The sequence below is a fragment of the Equus caballus genome, chromosome 21 (assembly GCF_041296265.1).
Source record: "Equus caballus isolate H_3958 breed thoroughbred chromosome 21, TB-T2T, whole genome shotgun sequence".
NCBI classification, from domain to species: Eukaryota; Metazoa; Chordata; class Mammalia; order Perissodactyla; family Equidae; genus Equus; species Equus caballus.
In genome coordinates this window covers 15,689,503-15,707,889 of record NC_091704.1, presented here as the reverse complement: position 1 = coordinate 15,707,889, position 18,387 = coordinate 15,689,503, and the positions used below count along the sequence as shown (strand labels likewise).

Below are 18,387 nucleotides of genomic sequence, written 5' to 3'. Positions count from 1 at the left end.
AGACAAGACTCTCAGAGAATTTTTCTTTGAACTGCCAAATCCAAATATATGATCTAGAACAGGAACACTATTCAAGAGAACGTGATGCTGCCCATCTGTGTCTCTCTGTAATCGTTCCAAATATGGGGACTTTTCAGCAATTTAGTCGCTGTTAGCAAAAACATTTAGTAGTCAGACTCTGTTTTCAGTGCTTAATAGAGTGATCTCATGTTATCCCTATCACAATGCTTCATGGTAAAAACTATTAACATTTCCTCCATTTTGCTGATGAATATTGTGGGACCCAGAAAAGCTAAGCAACTTATTCAAACCTGAGAGCTCTGAAATTGTCATTTAATTGTGTTAGAGCCTATGTTTTAACCACTGTGCCCTCATTCTGTTTTCTGATCTGAGCAGATGCAGCATCCTGGCCTGGTCAGAACTGGAGCACGGTGACTGAATTCATCCTCATTGGCTTCTCCACGTTCCCCCAGCATCTCCTGCCCATCTTCTTCTTCCTCTACCTGCTGATGTACCTGTTCACGTTGCTGGGGAACCTGCTCATCATGGCCACCATCTGGAGTGAGCACAGCCTCCACACTCCCATGTACCTCTTCCTGTGTGCCCTCTCCATCTCTGAGATTCTGTTCACTGTGGCTGTCACGCCTCGCATGCTGGTGGACATGCTCTCCACCCATCACTCCATCACCTTTGTGGCCTGTGCCAGCCAGATGTTCTTCTCCTTCACGTTTGGCTTCACCCACTCCTTCCTGCTCATGATCATGGGCTATGACCGCTACGTGGCCATCTGTCACCCTCTGTGCTACAATGTGCTCATGGGCACCCAAGGCTGTGCGAGTCTCGTGTTCTGGTCCTGGGCTGGTGGCTCAGTCATGGGGATGATGGTGACTTTGATAGTTTTTCACCTCACCTTCTGTGGGTCTAATATGATCCACCATTTTGCCTGCCACGTGCTTCCCCTCTTGAAATTGTCCTGTGGGAGGGAGACATCCTCTGTCACCTTGGGTGTGATCCTGGTGTGTGTCACGGCTCTGTTGGGCTGTTTGTTCCTCACCTTCCTCTCCTATGTCTTCATCGTGGCTGCCATCTTGAGGATCCCCTCAGCTGAGGGCCGGCACAAGACCTTCTCCACATGTGTGTCCCATCTCACTGTGGTGGTCGTGCACTACGGTTTTGCCTCCATCATCTACCTCAAGCCCAAGGGCCCTCATTCTATGGACAGTAACACCCTGATGGCCACCACCTATACAGTCTTCACGCCCTTTCTTAGCGCAATCATTTTCAGCCTCAGGAATAAGGAGCTGAAGAATGCCATAAAAAAAAGCTTCTTCAGAAAAGTCTGTCCTGTGAGCTCCTGACAAACAGTTTGGGGGTGAGGAACTATGATAGAAGGGCTGAGATAATGATCTGTCCCCATAAGGCTGTTGTAAGGGCTCAGGTGTGTGAAAATACCTACACCCCATAGGATGTCGATGAAGCTATCGATTTGTTTCTCCTCAGTTTGCTTGTCCTACTCTTGACTAGGCCTAAGCAATCATGATCCCTTGTTTATAAACCAGAGTGATGAACTCCGCCTCATTATCTGAGCCAAGACTGAGTTATCTCTCTGTAGGTGGGTGAGTGGCATCACGTCGATGTGTCTGGGTACTGATGCACTTGGCCCTTCTTGAATGGACAAGCAAGAAAATGCTTTATTTCCCTCCACCAAGTAAGAATAAACAATAATAATAATAATAATAAATGCCACCAGCATTAGACCTTTTCTCTGTATCAGGCATTGTATCTAGTGTTTTATTATTGTCTTTTAAATTATTCAAAATGTGCACAAGATAATAAAGTATGTGTCTCTGAGAAAATGGGTTACGGTTTGCAATTCCTCACTGCCTGTGGGAGGGATGGATTCTACGAGAGTTTTCTTACATTGAGCCAAGTTGAGTAAAGGAATCAGAATCAATACAGAGAGAGACCGAGAGAGAAGGAAAGAGAGAGAGAGAGCAGGTCAGTAGGAATAGAGTCCTTTAAATCAATCTGAACTGGAATTAGATGAAAAAGAATATCAGGCAAAATCTGGGAAAGGGAGGAAGAAGGAGAAGCAGGTTGGTAAGAGAGCAATTTGCCCCTGAGGAAGGGATAGAGAAGGGAGATGTGGGAGGTAAGGATTCAGGAAGGGAGGGAGAGAGAGAAGGAGAGGAGCGAGACAAAGGGATGGGGTTCAGTGTTTGGGTAAGACCATAAAGCATGTTAAAAAGGTGTTGCAATCTGACATCTTGTGGAAATCCTTTTATCTTTTTCTCCACATATTTGTTAAAAACCTGTTAATGTCTCATTACTGTGGTTGTGTTGCAGCTATTTGGAGGATGTGTTGAAAGGCAGAAGTTCAACCTCAAGATGAGCTGGGGCCTCTCTGAGAGAGAGTCAGCAGGGGATCCTTGCTATGTGTGCAGAGTTGGAGGTTGAGTGGAGGCTGCAGGGCCCCAAAGGCCAACTGAGGTCCCTCCTGGCCTCTCCAGACCCTGTGGACAGATCCTCTAGGTTGGCGTCCCAGAGAGGCCCTGGGGAGCAGCGTGCTGGGAAGGCTGCAGCAGGGATAAAGCACATGGCCTCAGCTGGAGGAGCCCCGAGGTCTGCTCCACACCTGCCTATGTGTGCTGCTCACAGCATCAAGCAGGAGAGCTTCTTCTGCCCTCCCCTGCTGGAGGCTTCATGGGAGAGGCGGCCCAGGCTGAGGGAGACCAGGACTGTGAGGGTAGGAGGGCAGGATCAGACAGTTGTCGGGAGGGGAGTGCTGCCCAGCCTGGACATGGGGTCAGGACCCGGGAGAAGGGTCCTAAGAGAGGCTCCTTCTTTGGGAGGGATCTTCTCAGGTTACTTCTTCTGGGTCCCTGCTTCTCACCCACCTGGGTGCCCTTTGTAGCCTCTAGGTCAGTGATTCTCATGTTGGGTGATTCTGACCCCTATGGAATACTTGTACATGTCTGGAGATACGTTTGGTTGTTTTACTCACGAGGAGGGAGGGATGCTACTGGCATTGGTGGACCGGGGCCAGGAAAGCTACCAAACATTGTACAATCCTGTAGTAGGGTAGTACACTGTTTCAACTAATGAACCAATATGGATACATTATTGTAACTGAATTCCGTACTTTACTTTAGGTTTCACTCTTTGTGTTGTACATTCTACGGGTTTTGACAAAGGAATACTGACAAGTATCCACCGTTGCAGTATCATACAGAGTAGTTTCATGTGCTATATCTTTAATGTGTTCAAATGGAATTATGCCAGAGAGGTTTTCCTCTGTTTTGCTTTATTCTCTCATAATATTTTGAAGAATCATATCCCCTGCCCTGTGTACATTTAACTCCTGCCTGGGGGACCAGAGTTTGTGTACAACCCATCTTACCTGTCCTCTCCCTCGTTACGGACAGGCAGGCTTGTCCCATTCCTCTACTAGAGCAATGCTACAAGGAAGATCCTCTTACACACTCCCCTAGAACTAGGTATGAGGAACCGAAACAGATGCTCAGGAGCAAAATGACAGGTACACAGAGCATGTGCTCTCTTAATTTTCATCATTGCATGTTCCAGCAGCCGTGCTCCAGCAACCTTTCTCCCCACAGCCTGGTCAACTCGGGGCATGTTTTGATGCAGGGGACTGAACAGCTGCGCAGTGAAATTCCATTGTTCTCTCTCTTTTTCCCGTTATTACTCTTTTCAGCATCTTTCCATTTACCTGGGTACCTCTTTCTGTGTTTTGTCTGCTCATGACCTTCACTCATTTCTGTACTGAAGTTCCTACTTCTTCTTTTTTTTTCTTTTTAAATATTGGCACCTGAGTTAACAATGGTTGCCAATCTTCTTTCTTTTTCTGCTTTCCCACCCCTAAATCCCAGCTGTACGTAGTTGTATATTTTAGTTGTGGGTCCTTCTAGTTGTGGCATAGGACAATGCAAATGCTCTTTTCCCAACTTTCCATCTGCCTGTCAACTTTATCCAGGACGTTCTCTGTTGAACAAAATCCTTCATGTTGATGTTTTCTATCTTTTCAAAATCGCCTTACCATTTGTGCTTGAAAAATTTTGCTAAGAGTTCCTTCTCCACTGCTAGATCAACAAAATTATTTTTCGACACTTTCTCCTGTTAACCTTATAGTCTACATTTCATATTTGTGTCTTGTTCCATCTGGATTCCACATTTGCATGTGGTCTTAGGCAGAAATTTAGATTAACTTTCCTTCATAATATGAGCATTTTCCCCACATAAACTAGTAAAGAATCCATCTTTTCCTTTGACTCCTGTAGCTGCCTTTATCATACATTAGGTTTTGATAATGCAGGCATGTTTTCTGAGACAATCAATCGCTTTAATCAGTGTCTGTGTATGTTCCACGTTTATCTTGTTAAAAATGACTATGACTGTATAATGTGTCTCAATCTCTGCAAAGGCTTATGTCTCCCAATTGCTCGTTGTTATTTTCTTTTAACTTTTTATTGAGATTATGATGATTTACAACCTTGTGCAATTTCAGTCGTACATTATTGTTTGTCAGTCGTGTTGTAGCTGCACCACTTCACCCTTTGTCCCCAGCCCCATTCCCCCTTTCCCCAGTAGCCACTAGGCTGTTCTCTTTGTCCACATGTTTAACTTCCGCATATGAGTGGAGTCATACAGAGATTGTCTTTCTCTATCTGGATTATTTCACTTAACATAATACCCTCAATGTCCATCCACGTTGTTGTGAATGAGACGATTTTACCCTTTTTTTGGCTGACTGGTATTCCATTGTGTGTATATATATATATATATACACCCTATCTTCTTTATCCAATTATCAGTTGATGGGCACTTAGGTTGCTTCCACGTCTTGGTTATTGCAAATAATGCTGCAATGAACATAGCGGTGCATGGGCCTTTTGGAATTGCTGACTTCAAGCTCTTTGGATAGATACCCAGTAGTGGGATGGCTGGGTCATATGGTATTTGTATTTTTAACTTTTTGAGAAATCTCCACACTGTTGTCCATAGTGGCTGCACCAGTTTACATTTCCACCAGTAGTGTATGAGGGTTCCTTTTTCTCCACAACCTCTCCAACACTTGTTACTTTTTGTTTTGGTTATTTTTGCCATTCTAATGAGTGTAAGGTGATATCTTAGTGTAGTTTTGATTTGCAGTTCCCTGATGATCAGTGATGATGAGCATCTTTTCACGTGCCTATTGGCCATCTGTATATCTTCTTTGGAGAAATGTCTGTTCATGTCACCTGCCCCTTATTTGATTGGGTTGTTTGAGTTTTTGTTCTTGAGCTGTGTGTGTTCTTTATATATTATGGAGATTAACCCTTTGTCGGATATATGACTTGCAAATATTTTTTCCCAGTTGGTGCGTTGTTTTTTTGTTTCAATCCTGTTTTCCCTTGCCTTGAAGAAGCTCTTCAGTCTGATGCATTCCCATTTGTTTATTCTTTCTAGTGTTTCCCTTGTCTGAGAAGACATGGTGTCCGAAAAGGTCCTTTTGATACTGATGTCAAAGAGTGTACTGCCTAGATTTTCTTCTAGAAGCCTTATGGTTTCAGGTCTTACCTTTAGGTTTTTGATCCATTTTGAGTTTATTTTTGTGACTGGGAAAAAGAATGGTCATTTTCATTCTTTTACATGTGGCTTTCCAGTTTTCCCAGCACCATTTGTTGAAGAGACTTGCTTTTCTCCAGTGTATCCCCTCCACTCCTTTGTCGAACATTAGCTCTCCATAGATGTGTGGTTTTATTCCTGGGCTTTCAATTCTGTTCCATTGATCTGTGCAGCTGTTTTTCTACCAGTACCGTGCTGTTCTGATTCCTGTAGCTTTGTAGTATGCTTTGAAGTCAGGGATTGTTCTGGCTCCAGCTTTGTTCTTTTTTCTCAGGATTGCTTTAGCAATTCGGGGTCTTTTCTTGCCCCATATGAATTTTAGGATTCTTTGTTCTATTTCTGTAAAGAATGTCATAGGCATTCTGATAGGGATTGCATTGAATCTGTAGATTACTTTAGGTAGAATGGACATTTTAACTATGTTTATTCTTCCAATCCGTGTGCATGGAATGTCTTTCCATCTCTTTATGTCGTCATCCATTTCTTTTAGGAAAGTCTTGTAGTTTTCATTGTGTAGGTGTTTTACTTCCTTAGTTAAATTCACCCCATGGTATTTTATTCTTTTTGTTATGATTGTGAATGGTATTGTGTTCTTGAGTTATTTTTCTTTTAGTTCGTTATTAGAGTATAGAAATGCTACTGATTTATGTAAGTTGATTTTATACCCTGCAACTTTGCTGTAGTTGTTGATTATTTCTAATAGTTTTCCAATGGATTCCTTGGGATTTCTATATATAAGATCATGTCGTCTGCAAACAGCGAGAGTTTCACTTCTTCACTCCCGATTTGGATCCCTTTTATTACTTTTTCTTACCTAATTGCTCTGTCCAAAAGCTCCAGTACTGTGTTGAATAAAAGTGGTGATAGAGGGCATCCTTGTCTCGTTCCTGTTTCCGCGGGGATGGCACTCAGTTTTTTCCCATTGAGTATGATGTTGGCTGTGGGTTGTCATGTATGGCCTTTATTATGCTGAGGCAATTTCCTTCTAATCCCCGTTTTGTTAAGAATTTCTATCATAAATGGCTGTTGGATCCTATCAAATGCTTTCTCTGCATCTATTGAGCTGATCATGTGGTTTTTATTCCTGAATTTTTTGATGTGGTGTATCACATTGATTGATTTGCGGATGTTGAACCATCCCTGTGTCTGTGGTATAAATCCCACTTGAACATGATGTACGATCCTTTAGATAAATTGCTGAATTCAGGTTGGCAAAATTTTGTTGAGAATTTTTGCCTCTATGTTCATCAGCGACATTGGCCTGTAGTTCTCCTTTTTTGTGCTGTGCTTGTCAGGTTTTGGTATCAGAGTGATGTTGGCCTCATAGAATGTGCTAGGAAGTGTTCCATCCTCCCTAATTTTTTGGAATAGCTTGAAAAGGATAGATATTAAATCCTCTCTGAATGTTTGGTGGAATTCCCCCGGAAAGCCATCTGGTGCGGGGGTTTTATTCTTTGGGATGCTTTTGATTGCTGTCTCAATCTCTTTCCTCGTTATTGTTCTGTTCAGATTGTCTGTCTCTTCTTGACTCAACTTTGGGCTGTTGTAAGAGTCTAAGAATTTATCCATTTCCTCTAGGTTATCCATTTTGTTGACATATAGTTTTTCATAGTATTCTCTTATAATCCGTTGTATTTCTGTGGTGTCTGTTGTTATCTCTCCTCTTTCATTTCTGATTTTGTCTATTTGAGCTTTCTCTGTTTTTTTCTTTGTAAGTCTAGCTAGGCGTTTGTCAATTTTATTTCTCTTCTCACAGAACCAGCTCCTTATTTCATTGATCTTTTCTACTGCCATTTTTGTTTCAATAGCATTTATTTCTGCACTGATTTTTAGCATTTCTCTCCTTCTGCTGACTTTGGGCTTTGTTTTTTCTTCTTTTTCTAATTCAGTTAGGTGTAATTTGAGATTGCCTATTTGGGACTTTTCTTGTTTGTTAAGGTGAGCCTGTATTGCAATGACTTTCCTTCTTACTGTAGCTTTTGCTGCATCCCATATGAGTTGGTATGGCATGTGATCATTTTCATGTGTCTCCAGATATTTTTGATTTCTTCTTTAATTTCTTCAATGATCCATTGCTTCTTCAATAGCATATTACTTAGTCTCCACATCTTTGTCCCTGTCTCAGCTTTTTTCTTGTAATTAGTTTCTAGCTTTTTGACATTATGATTGGAGAAGATGCTTGCTGTTATTTCAAATTTTTTAAATTTATAGAGGCTTGCTTGTTTCCCAACATATAGTTTATCTTTGAGAATGTTATGTGTCCACTTGAGAAGAATGCGTATTCTGCGGTTTGGGGATGGAGTGTTCTCTATATGTCTATTAAGTCCAACTGTTTTAGCTTTCTGTTTAATTCCACTGTTTCCTTGTTGATTTTCTGCCTGGATGATCTGTCCAATGATGTGAGTGGGGTGTTGAGGTCCCCTACTACTATTGTGTTATTTTTGATGTCTTCTTTTAGGTTTGTTAATAGTTGCTTTATGCACTTTGGTGCTCCGGTGTTGGGTGCATAGATATTTATAAGCATGATTTCTTCTTGATGCGGTGTCCCTTTGATCATTATATATTGCCCCTCTTTGTCTCTCTTCACCTTCCTTATCTTGAAATCTACTTTGTCTGATATAAGCATTGTGACCACCACTTTCTTTTGCTTGCCATTAGCTTGGAGTATCCTCTTCCACCCCTTCACTCTGAGCTGGTATTTGTCACTGGGGCTCAGATGTGTTTACTGGAGGCAGCTAATTGTTGGATCTTGTTCTTTAATCCATCTTGCCACTCTGTGTCTGTTTATTGGAGAGCTCAATCCATTTACATTCTGGGTGACTGTTGACGTGTGAGGGCTTAATGCCATCATTCTGTCACTCGTTTTCCGATTTTCCTGCATTTCCTTTTTTCTCGTCCTGTGTGTTTTGGTCTACACATTGAGTTCTGCAGTTTGTTATGCTATGTTTCTTAGTTTTTTCCTTATTTATTTTTTGTGTCTTTGTTCTACTTTTTAGTTTAGTGGCTACCCTGAAGTTTGTATTCAGAATCTTGTGCATAACATAGTCCGTTTTCTGATGGCCTCTTATTTCCGTAGTCTAAACTGATTCAGTCCCTTTCCTCCTCCCCTCCTAAGTTATTATTCTTGTATCTTATCCAGCTTCTGTTTTGAATTTGGGGTCAAAGTGACGAGATTGTCTTTGTTTGTGATCTTTTCCTTCCTTTTATCCTAATGCTACAGTTGAATATTTGCTATCCTATTCTGACTCTATCTATTTGTCTCCTTCCCCTGTCTTTTGTGACCCCATTCTCCCTTTTTCCCCTTTTTCAGCTATGAGGGCCTTCTTGAGGATTTGTAGTGGAGGAGTGGGTCTCGTGGCTATGAAGTCCCTCAGCTTTTGTTCGTCTGGGAAAGATTTAATTTGTCCTCATATCTGAAGAGTATTTTTGCTGGATAGAGTGTTCTTGGCTGAAGATTTTTATCCTTCAAACTTTAGAATATGTCATTCCATTCTCTCCTAGTTTGTAAGGTTTCTGCAGAGAAATGTTCCGAAAGTCTGATAAGGGTTGCTTTGTAGGTTATTTTCTTCTGCCTTGCTGCCCTGACTATTCTTCCTCTGTCTCTCACTATTGCCAGTTTTACTACTATATGCCTTGAAGTAGGTCTTTTTACATTGACAAATTGAGAAGATCTGAAAACTTCCTCCACACACATTTCCCTCTCGTTCCCTAGATTTGGGAAGCTCTCTGCTATTATTTCTGTGAACAAGCTTTCTGCTCCATTCTCCTTCTCCTCACCTTCTTGGATACCTATAATTCTTATGTTGCATTTCTTCATTGAGTCAGATATTTCTTGGAGACATTTTTCATTTCTTTTTAGTCTCAGTTCTCTCTCCTGCTCTGTCTGGAACAATTCAACATGTCTATCTTGTTTTTTATCTGCTTTATCTCCCCAAATCCCCCCCGGTACATAGTTGTATATCTTAGTTGTAGGTCCTTCTAGTTGTGGCATATGGGACGCCACCTCAATGTGGCCTGAGGAGTGGTGCCATGTCCACGCCCAGGATCCAAACCCTGGGCCGCTGCAGTGGAGCATGCGAACTTAACCACTCGGCCATGAGGCTGACCCCATCAACATGTCTACCTTCAATTATGCTGATTTGCTCCTCTGTGGTGTCCACACAAGCATTCGGGGAATCTGTATTTTGTTTTGCCTCTTCCATTGAGCCCTTCATCTCTAGTATTTCTGACTGATTCTTCTTTATAGTTTCAATGTCTTTTGTGAAGTAGCTCCTGAACTCATTGAATTATTTCTCTATATTCCCTTTTACCTCATTGAGTTCTTTGATGATAGCTATTCTGAATTTCATTGTTGTTTAGTTTACTCATTTCTGACTCCTCAGGACAGAATTCTGAATATTTGTTTTCTTTCTGGTCTGGAGTTTTGATGAACAGTGTGATGCTGGAAGGGTGGGTTTTTTCCATTTTGATATTATTCGGTGGCAGTTACAGCCTATCGCCACTGGATGGGGGTTGAGAGCCACGTACTCTGAGCCCTATGCCTTCAGCTGAGATAGCGCAGCACAGCACGGGTTGGGGGGGGTGCATTTTCTTTTGTGCACAGTCCCTGGTTTCCTGATCAGCTTTGCTATCTGGTCTCCTGGGGTCTTGGCTTGACAAGGTCACCCCACACAATAGCTTTTGCCAGGTTAGGGGGCTTCCCTCTAGGCTGCAAGGACCTTAGGGAGTTCTGGGAGGTTCTGCAGGCATGTGACCCCTCCCCTGATCCTTCCCTCACAGCTCCTTCTGCAGGACGATTGCAGTCTTTAGGGGAGGGAGTGAAGTCTCTCTTAACACATTCCAGCTCCTCTGAGGGGGGCTCCCACGTCTCCACCCCCCATCATTTGGCTGCTGTGACTGTCTAAGGATTCCTGTGCTTTTACGGCATTTTCTGTTCAAATATGGTTGCTCCTTTTTGTTGTATGTTGGAGGGGAGAGAGTCCCAGGCAAGCTCACTCTGCCATGACACTGATGTTCCCAATTACTCATTTTAGAAAGTTAGTATAGTTTTGCCCTATTTTTGTTTTTCAGAAGGAAATTTCGATAGTGTTAAATTTCCAGTCAGTTCACGGGAATTGGAAGTGCGTTTGCACCAATGACATAATTTGGGGAACAACTGACATCATAACCACACTAGCTCATCCCGTCCAAGAGTGTAGACAGGTTTTCATGTATTCAGATAACCTACATTTTTACTAGTAGTTAAATTTTCTGTCTTTGGAGGTATTGCAAGCTTTGGGTTAATTCCTATTCATTTTATAACAGAGGATGCCAAAGTGTGATATGAGGAACCCTGGGGTCCACAGTCCCTTCCTTTTCCACTTACATCTGAGGATGGGTTTTGTCATATCGTCGACTGGAAGAACATACTGCCACACACTGAATGAGAAGCAGATACAATGATCAGGTTGTCTCCTCTCAACTCAGACGTTGGACATGTTTCAAAAATGTAAAACAAGGCCACTCTTCTCACTAAATGTTTTTTAACATGTACTTTCCTAAAAGCATGTTACTTGTATTAACATGAAATAAGTGTATGTTGCTCTTTTAAATGTACTAATAGCTAAATATTTTTGATGATTCTCAGTTTTAATGTCTAATTGGGTAAAAACAGATAGAGGCCTTTAGGGGCCTCAGTAACGTTTGAGTGTGGAGGATCCGGAGACCAAAATGCTTGAGAGCTGTTTCTTCACAGTTTGTGTCACTGTTGGAAATACTATCTTACTTTTTACTTAAATCCTATATGTTGAATGATTATTCCTGGTGTAATACCATGAGAAAGGCTATGAGTCTTGTGAATTGATCTGCCTCCTGCAGCGTTGTGTTCTCCTGTTGTTGTCACGTGTCACATGCTGACCTTTGATCTTTTCCAGGTGGGTGATTACGTTCTTCCCTTCCAGTCCTGATGCTCCTTCTTTCTTTTTCTCACCGCTCATGACCGCCGGTTCCACACTGAAGAACAGCAGAGACAGTGAGTAGCCTTTCTTCCTCCTCATCCTAAAACACTCCCTCTGAAGTTTCCCCTTTTAGTGGACTTTTTGCTAAATTTGTGGGATATCTTCCTTATCTAGCTAGTAAAGTCCCCTTCCACACATGTTGCAAAGAGACTTTTTCAAAAACCCTAAATAGAGGCACGTATATCCAATGATTATGTGGTACACCTAAAACTAGTACAGTGTGTATGTCACTTATAGTCACAGAAAAAGCACAAACGGGACTTGATTTTTAGAAAGTATATTCCTTCCTTGAGTGAAATAATCATACGATTTTTCTTTATTCCTTCTATATTTCTTTATTCTTATGATGAGTTACAGGAGAGCTTTTCTGATGACCAACCACCCTTGTCATTCACAGGATAAACCAACACCACTTGATCATAATATACTACTTTTCATAAACCACTGGATCTTACTAGGTCATGTCTTAGTATGGATTTTAAAATCTGCATGAATAGGGCAAGCACGAATTTCTGTTCTTAGAAACATTCTACCTGGTTTTAGAATCAAGATTGCATTAACCTCATGAAATGATTGGAGCAGTTTTCACATATTTTTTCTCCTTTTTGAAGAACATATATAATATTCTCACCAAATCTTCATTGAAAGTTTAGGAGAGCTCACCTGTAAATCCACTGGGGCCACAATATTGGGGAGGGACAGTCGCTGACTAACCATTTAATTTCTTTTGCTTTTTTCAATTTATTGCTATTTTTTTAAATTGCAGTAACATTGGATTATAACATTATATAGCTTTTGGATGTACATCATAATATATTCCGAATTCTGTTAGATTACATCATGTTCACCACCCAAAAACTAATTACAGTCCATCTCCTCACATGTGAGCCTAATCACCACTTTTGTTGCCCCCACCCCGCCCCGATGGTAACCACCTATCTTTTTCCATTGCTATGTGCCCATCAAGGGACGAGTGGATAAAAAGATGTGGTATTTATACACCATGGAATACTACTCAGCCACAAGAAATGAGGAAATCCAGCCATTTGTGACTACATGGATGGACCTTGAGGGTATTATGCTGAGTGAAAGAAGTAAGAGGGAGAAAGTCAAATACCGTATGATCTCACTCATAAGTAGAAGGTAAAAACACCGACATTTAATTTTTTAAAACTAATTTCAGTATTCAGGGCTGCTATTTTTTCTTGCACCAGTTTTGAAAGTTTACATTTTTCAAAGAATGTATTTATTTCATCTACTGTTTCAAACTTGTTAACTTGTGTTCTTCTTACTATTGTTATTAATTTTAAAAATATCCATTTTTTGTTGTTATTTCACAATGTTAATTTTGAGTTTTGTTGTTGACATCTTGTCCCTTTTTCCTTTATCTTGTTAATCTTTCCAATAACCTGATTTTGCTTTTATTGAGCATGATTGTTTTCTTCATAAAGTTTCTTAATAAATATATTTAAAGATGTGTATTTCCTTCATAGTACTCTTTCAGGTTAAAATTTGACTTTTGATGCTTCAATCATTTAACTATAAATATTTTTACATTTGATTTGTGTTTTCCTGTTGAAACAGAAGAATATTTAATAATCACTTTAGCTTCCAAATCTAGCTGGTCATAAAGCTATTCCTTCTCTATCAATTTCTAGTTTACTGCACTATAATCTATGTAATATTTATACTTTCTAATTGATAGGGGATGTTTTTATCTGCTAACATGTACTCAGTTTTTGAAAAATTCCTCTATGTGCTTGAAATCAATGTTTAATCTCCCTTTCTTAAGAGTCTAAATATATCCAATAGCTAAAATCTGAACATTCTAATTGCATTTTAATTAATAATTCCCAACTGACATTTCTGAACTCTATTAAAATGTCTACAATTTTTTATCTATTGTTGATTTAGCTCTTACTATTGATATCTATTTCCCTGAAGTTGTATTGATTATCTGCTACTTAATATCCAGGTATACTGTTATATAGATGATTGATCCTCATGCTGGTTTCTACAGTGTTCTTCTGTACTTAAGCAACTATTCCTCTTTGTCTCTTGGAGTGTGTGTCTGTGTGGAATTTTGAAATTCTGCATGAATCTAAACTAAGAATATTATCTTCACAGCCAAAATAACGAGATCACACGTAAAATCAACTAAATTAATAATAATCCCTTAATATTATTCATACTTAGCCATTTATTCATTCCATAATCAAAGTGTTCTTAGAGCTTTAACAATAGTTTACACCAGTTTACCTAAATCAGGATGTAATCTAGTACCTGCATTGCACCTGGGTGCCATGCCCCTTAAATTGCTCTTCATTCTTCTCATGACTCTGGTACTGATGAGATGAGAACAATTGCTCTGTGGAATATCCCACCCTCTGGATTATCTGATTGCTGCTTAGGATGTTATTTAAATTGATCCTCCATTCTAAGTGCAATGATCATTCATTTACATGATCAGCTTTGGCCAATTGTGCACATTTTCAAACTGGTTCCCACATCCTTTTAACATTAACCCATAACTCAGTGAAAGTTTCATCTCAGGCTGAGACAAGACATCCTAGGCTTGCTTCCATGCCCAGGCCATTTCTCCAGGGAAGCTTGGTTCCTTTTAGTGGCATATGGTAATAGAGACAGTATCATTATTGTTTCCTTAAATCCATTTTGTCTGTTTCAAGATTGCTGACTCAGCTTTCACTTGGTACATATTTGGTTGACATATACTTTTCCATCCTTTCATTTTCAAACTTTATGTTCAGTTCCTTTAGAACGGTAAATGCAAAATATGAAGTAAGACAGCAGAAATGAGTACCATTAAAGTAATATCTAAATAAATGTAGATGATTGAAATAGTCAATGAAAAGACACAGACTCTCAGAGTGAAAATATTTTTTATCCCCAAGATCCAAATCTATGTTTTCTAGAACATGCACATTATTCAAGAGAATATGACCCTGACCATCTACATCTGTTTAATGGTTCCAAACATGGGCGCTCTTCTATATTTCAGTCACTTTTAGTAAAAACCCAGTACCAAACTATGCCTGAAGCACTCAATATACTGATCTCATTTTATCTTGATCACAATACTGAATGGGAAACACTGTTATGATTTACTCTGTCTTACTGATGAAGACTATGAAACCCAGAAAAGTTGAGGAAATTGTTCAATAGAATAGAGCTCTTGAATTGCCATATAATTGTGTTAGAGCCTATGGTTTAACGACTGGGCTTCAGTCTGTTTCTGATCTGAGCAGATGCAGCATCCTGGCCTGGACAGAACTGGAGCACGGTGACTGAATTCATCCTCATTGGCTTCTCCACCTTCCCCCAGCATCTCCTGCCTGCCTTCTTCCTGCTTTTCCTGCTGATGCACCTGTTCACGCTGCTGGGGAACCTGCTCATCATGGCCACCATCTGGAGCGAGCGCAGCCTCCACACGCCCATGTACCTCTTCCTGTGTGCCCTGTCCATCTCTGAGATTCTGTTCACTGTGGCTTTCACCCCTCGCATGCTGGTGGACATGCTCTCCACCCATCACTCCATCACCTTTGTGGCCTGTGCCAGCCAGATGTTCTTCTCCTTCACGTTTGGCTTCACCCACTCCTTCCTGCTCATGATCATGGGCTATGACCGCTACGTGTCCATCTGTCACCCTGTGCGCTACAATGTGCTCTTGGGTACCTTAGGCTGTGTCCGTCTTGTGTCCTGGTCCTGGGTTGATGGCTCAGTCATGGGGATGATGGTGACATAGATCGTGTTTCACCTCACCTTCTGTAGGTCTAATGTGATCTACCATTTTGGGTGCCATGTGCTTTCCCTCTTGAAGTTGTCCTGTGGGAGGGAGACATCCTCTGTCACCTTGGGTGTGATCCTGGTGTGTGTCACGGCTCTGATGGGCTGTTTGTTCCTCATCTTCCTCTCCTATGTCTTCATTGTGGCCGCCATCTTGAGAATCCCCTCAGCTGAGGGCCGGCACAAGACGTTCTCCACATGTGTGTCCCACCTCACTGTGGTGGTCATGCAGTACGGTTTTGCCTCCATCATCTACATCAAACCCAAGGGCACTCATTCTATGGACAGTGACACCCTGATGGCCATGACCTATACATTCTTCACGCCCTTTCTTAGCCCAATCATTTTCAGCCTGGAAACAAGGATCTGAAGATCGCCATGAGGAAGACCTTCATCAGCAAGCTCTTTCCCCAGGACTCCTGAAGTGGCAGGTTTTGTGGCAGGGGATGTGGTGGGTGGAGGCACTTCAGTCTTCCACCTGTCAAAGGCGAAGAGTTACACTTCACTGTGATGATTCCTGTCTGTGAATTCCCCTCCTCCCCCTCAGCAAGTGCTCTGTAAATTCTAGGTTTCTGTTTTCTCTCCTTTCCCCCAGGCTGGTTGACCTCATTCCTCCTGGATTCACGGGGGAGACAACTTTCCCAAGATTGACCTTGTGTGTCAACTTCCTTCTGTCCCCTGTGCTGAGAGTGGGTTGTCCGTGGAGGACGGGATGCCCACATCACTGTGTTGGGAACCTGTGTGCATGGTTTCTCTTGAATGTGTGAATGAGGGGTGCTTGATCTACTCAAAACAATGACACCAACAGCACAGTGAGTCGGCACCTGCTGTATACCACGGATTGTGATCTGTGCTTCAGATACTTCATCTTTCTCATTGTCACTGTCTTGTTGAGGAAAGGAAAGCATTTTTGATGGGGAAAATTAGTTTTCATTTTCAGTTAGTCACATTTTAGAAGGAAGGGGTTGTCCTCCTATAAGTTGCCTTTGTGGGCTGAGCTGAAGATGCTCTAAGGATGCAACTTGCGGGGGGGGGGGATCTGAATTTCTCCTTGTGAGAAAAGAAATGTGTAGAGAGATGAGGCAAAGACCTAGAGAGGGATGAGGAAGTGGTGGCTGCATTGAGGGAAATGGGAGGGGCAGGATGAAATGCCCAATGGCTGCCAGTTGACCAGGAACCAGGGGAGGTGATGGGCCAGTGACTGGTGAAGACACTCGAGGAAAGAGCAGGGAGGAAACAGGCACGTTATAAGGTTTATAAGCTTGCCTTAGAGTACTCGATGTAAATCTTCTTCCCCGACTCCCTCAAAATCCCCAATGAAAACCTACTTCTCTTTCATGTGTTGTAGAGTCAGATACTGGGGGGATGTGCATCCATAGGCTGGCTCTGCCTCAAAACGGGGCCCGAGAAGAGGCAGGCAGCCCCTTTGTGTTACACCCCGTTTTTAACTGAGGAAAGGGACACAATGAGGTTCAGGACTTGTCCAGGGTCACAAAGCCAGGGAGGTGCAGGGATGCAGTGTGGGCTCGGCTGAGTGAGTCCTCTGTGGCAGGAGTGAGGCCAGCGTGAGTCTGCAACTTGGGGACCCATCACAGTCAGCTGGGGGCTGGCTAAGTCACAGGCTGCTGGGCCCACCCCAGAGGGTCTGAAAGGGGCTGTAGGATCTGCATTTCTAACACGACCCCAGGTGATGCTGCTGGTGGTCTGGGGGTGACACTGTGGGGACCGTGCTCTACAGAATATGCAGAGAAGATTGGGGACCGCTGGTCTGCAGACGCTTTAGCTCAAAGATGAAGCCGGACATCTGTGTCGGAGACGGAGTAACTTTCCCTCTCTCTCTCTCTCTTCTCCTCCATCCTCCCTCCCTCCGCCCCTTCCTCCTTTCTTCCTTCCTTGATAATAGTTATGCTGGTAATAGCTCCAGTGTTTTGAGCATTATCATCAGCTAGGTATGGGATTTGAGAAACAGCTTTAAGGAGATACAATTCATACACCATGTAACTCGTCCATTCAAAGATACGTGTAATCATCACCACAGTCAGTTCAGGGCATTTTCATCACCTCCAGAGAAACCCTGTACCCTTCAGCTATCACCCGACTTTCCCCACCTCCCTCCAGCCCTAAGTAAGTGCTAATCTACTGTCTCTATCGATTTGCCTGTTGTGGACATTTCACACAATAGAATCATACAATATTTATGCTTTCGTGACTGGCTTCTTTCACTCAGTGTAACGTTTTCAAGGTTCATCCACATTGTAGCATGCATCAGTGCTTCATTTCCTTTTAAGGCTGAATAATATTGCATTGTACGGATATACCGCATTTTGTCTACCCCTTCATCTGATGATAGATACTCGGGTTGTTTCCACGGTTTGGCTGTCGTGAGTGATGCTGCTCTAAATATTCGCATGCTAGTTTTTGTGTGGACATGTTTTCATTCGGGGCTGTATACCTAGGAGTGGAACTGATGGCTGGTGTGCTAACTGTGCGTAACCATTTGAGGAAATGACAGATGTTTTCCACGGTGGCTGCATCATTGTACGTCCCCACTAGCATTGGAGGATGGTCTCGTTTCTCCACATCCTCAACAGCACTTGTTATTATCTAACATTTTTATTAGAGTCAGCGTTGCATCCCATCTGTATTTAAAATTTTGATATGTTGTTCATTGGGAATTTTTTGCATTAATTTTGATTTTTTTAAATATTACATTAAACATAATTTGTCTTGATCACTGAATTTTGTGGTGGTCCCTTTAATTTGGTTGTATGGTGGGGCCTCATTTACCTGACCCTAGTCCTGATCATGCCAGACTCTCCCCACGCTGAGACCCCAAAATAACCTTGCACTTCTTTTCCCTGCAAAAGACCAAAAACTAGAAGCTATCGTTAGCTCTCTGGTGGTGGAAAATAGGGACAAGCGCCCAAAGGTCAGTGTGAATGCAACCAGGGTCCAGGGCTGA

General features: G+C 42.0%; 1 protein-coding gene and 1 pseudogene across 1 annotated transcript; both read left to right on the top strand.

Moving 5' to 3' along the window:
* The first annotated feature begins 509 nt into the window (after nucleotides 1-509).
* OR10H4L (olfactory receptor family 10 subfamily H member 4L) lies at nucleotides 510-1,358 on the top strand. The gene is given in 1 exon segment (NM_001391794.1): nucleotides 510-1,358. A coding segment is annotated over 1 exon segment (849 nt).
* On the top strand, nucleotides 14,923-15,839 carry OR10H34CP (olfactory receptor family 10 subfamily H member 34C, pseudogene; annotated as a pseudogene).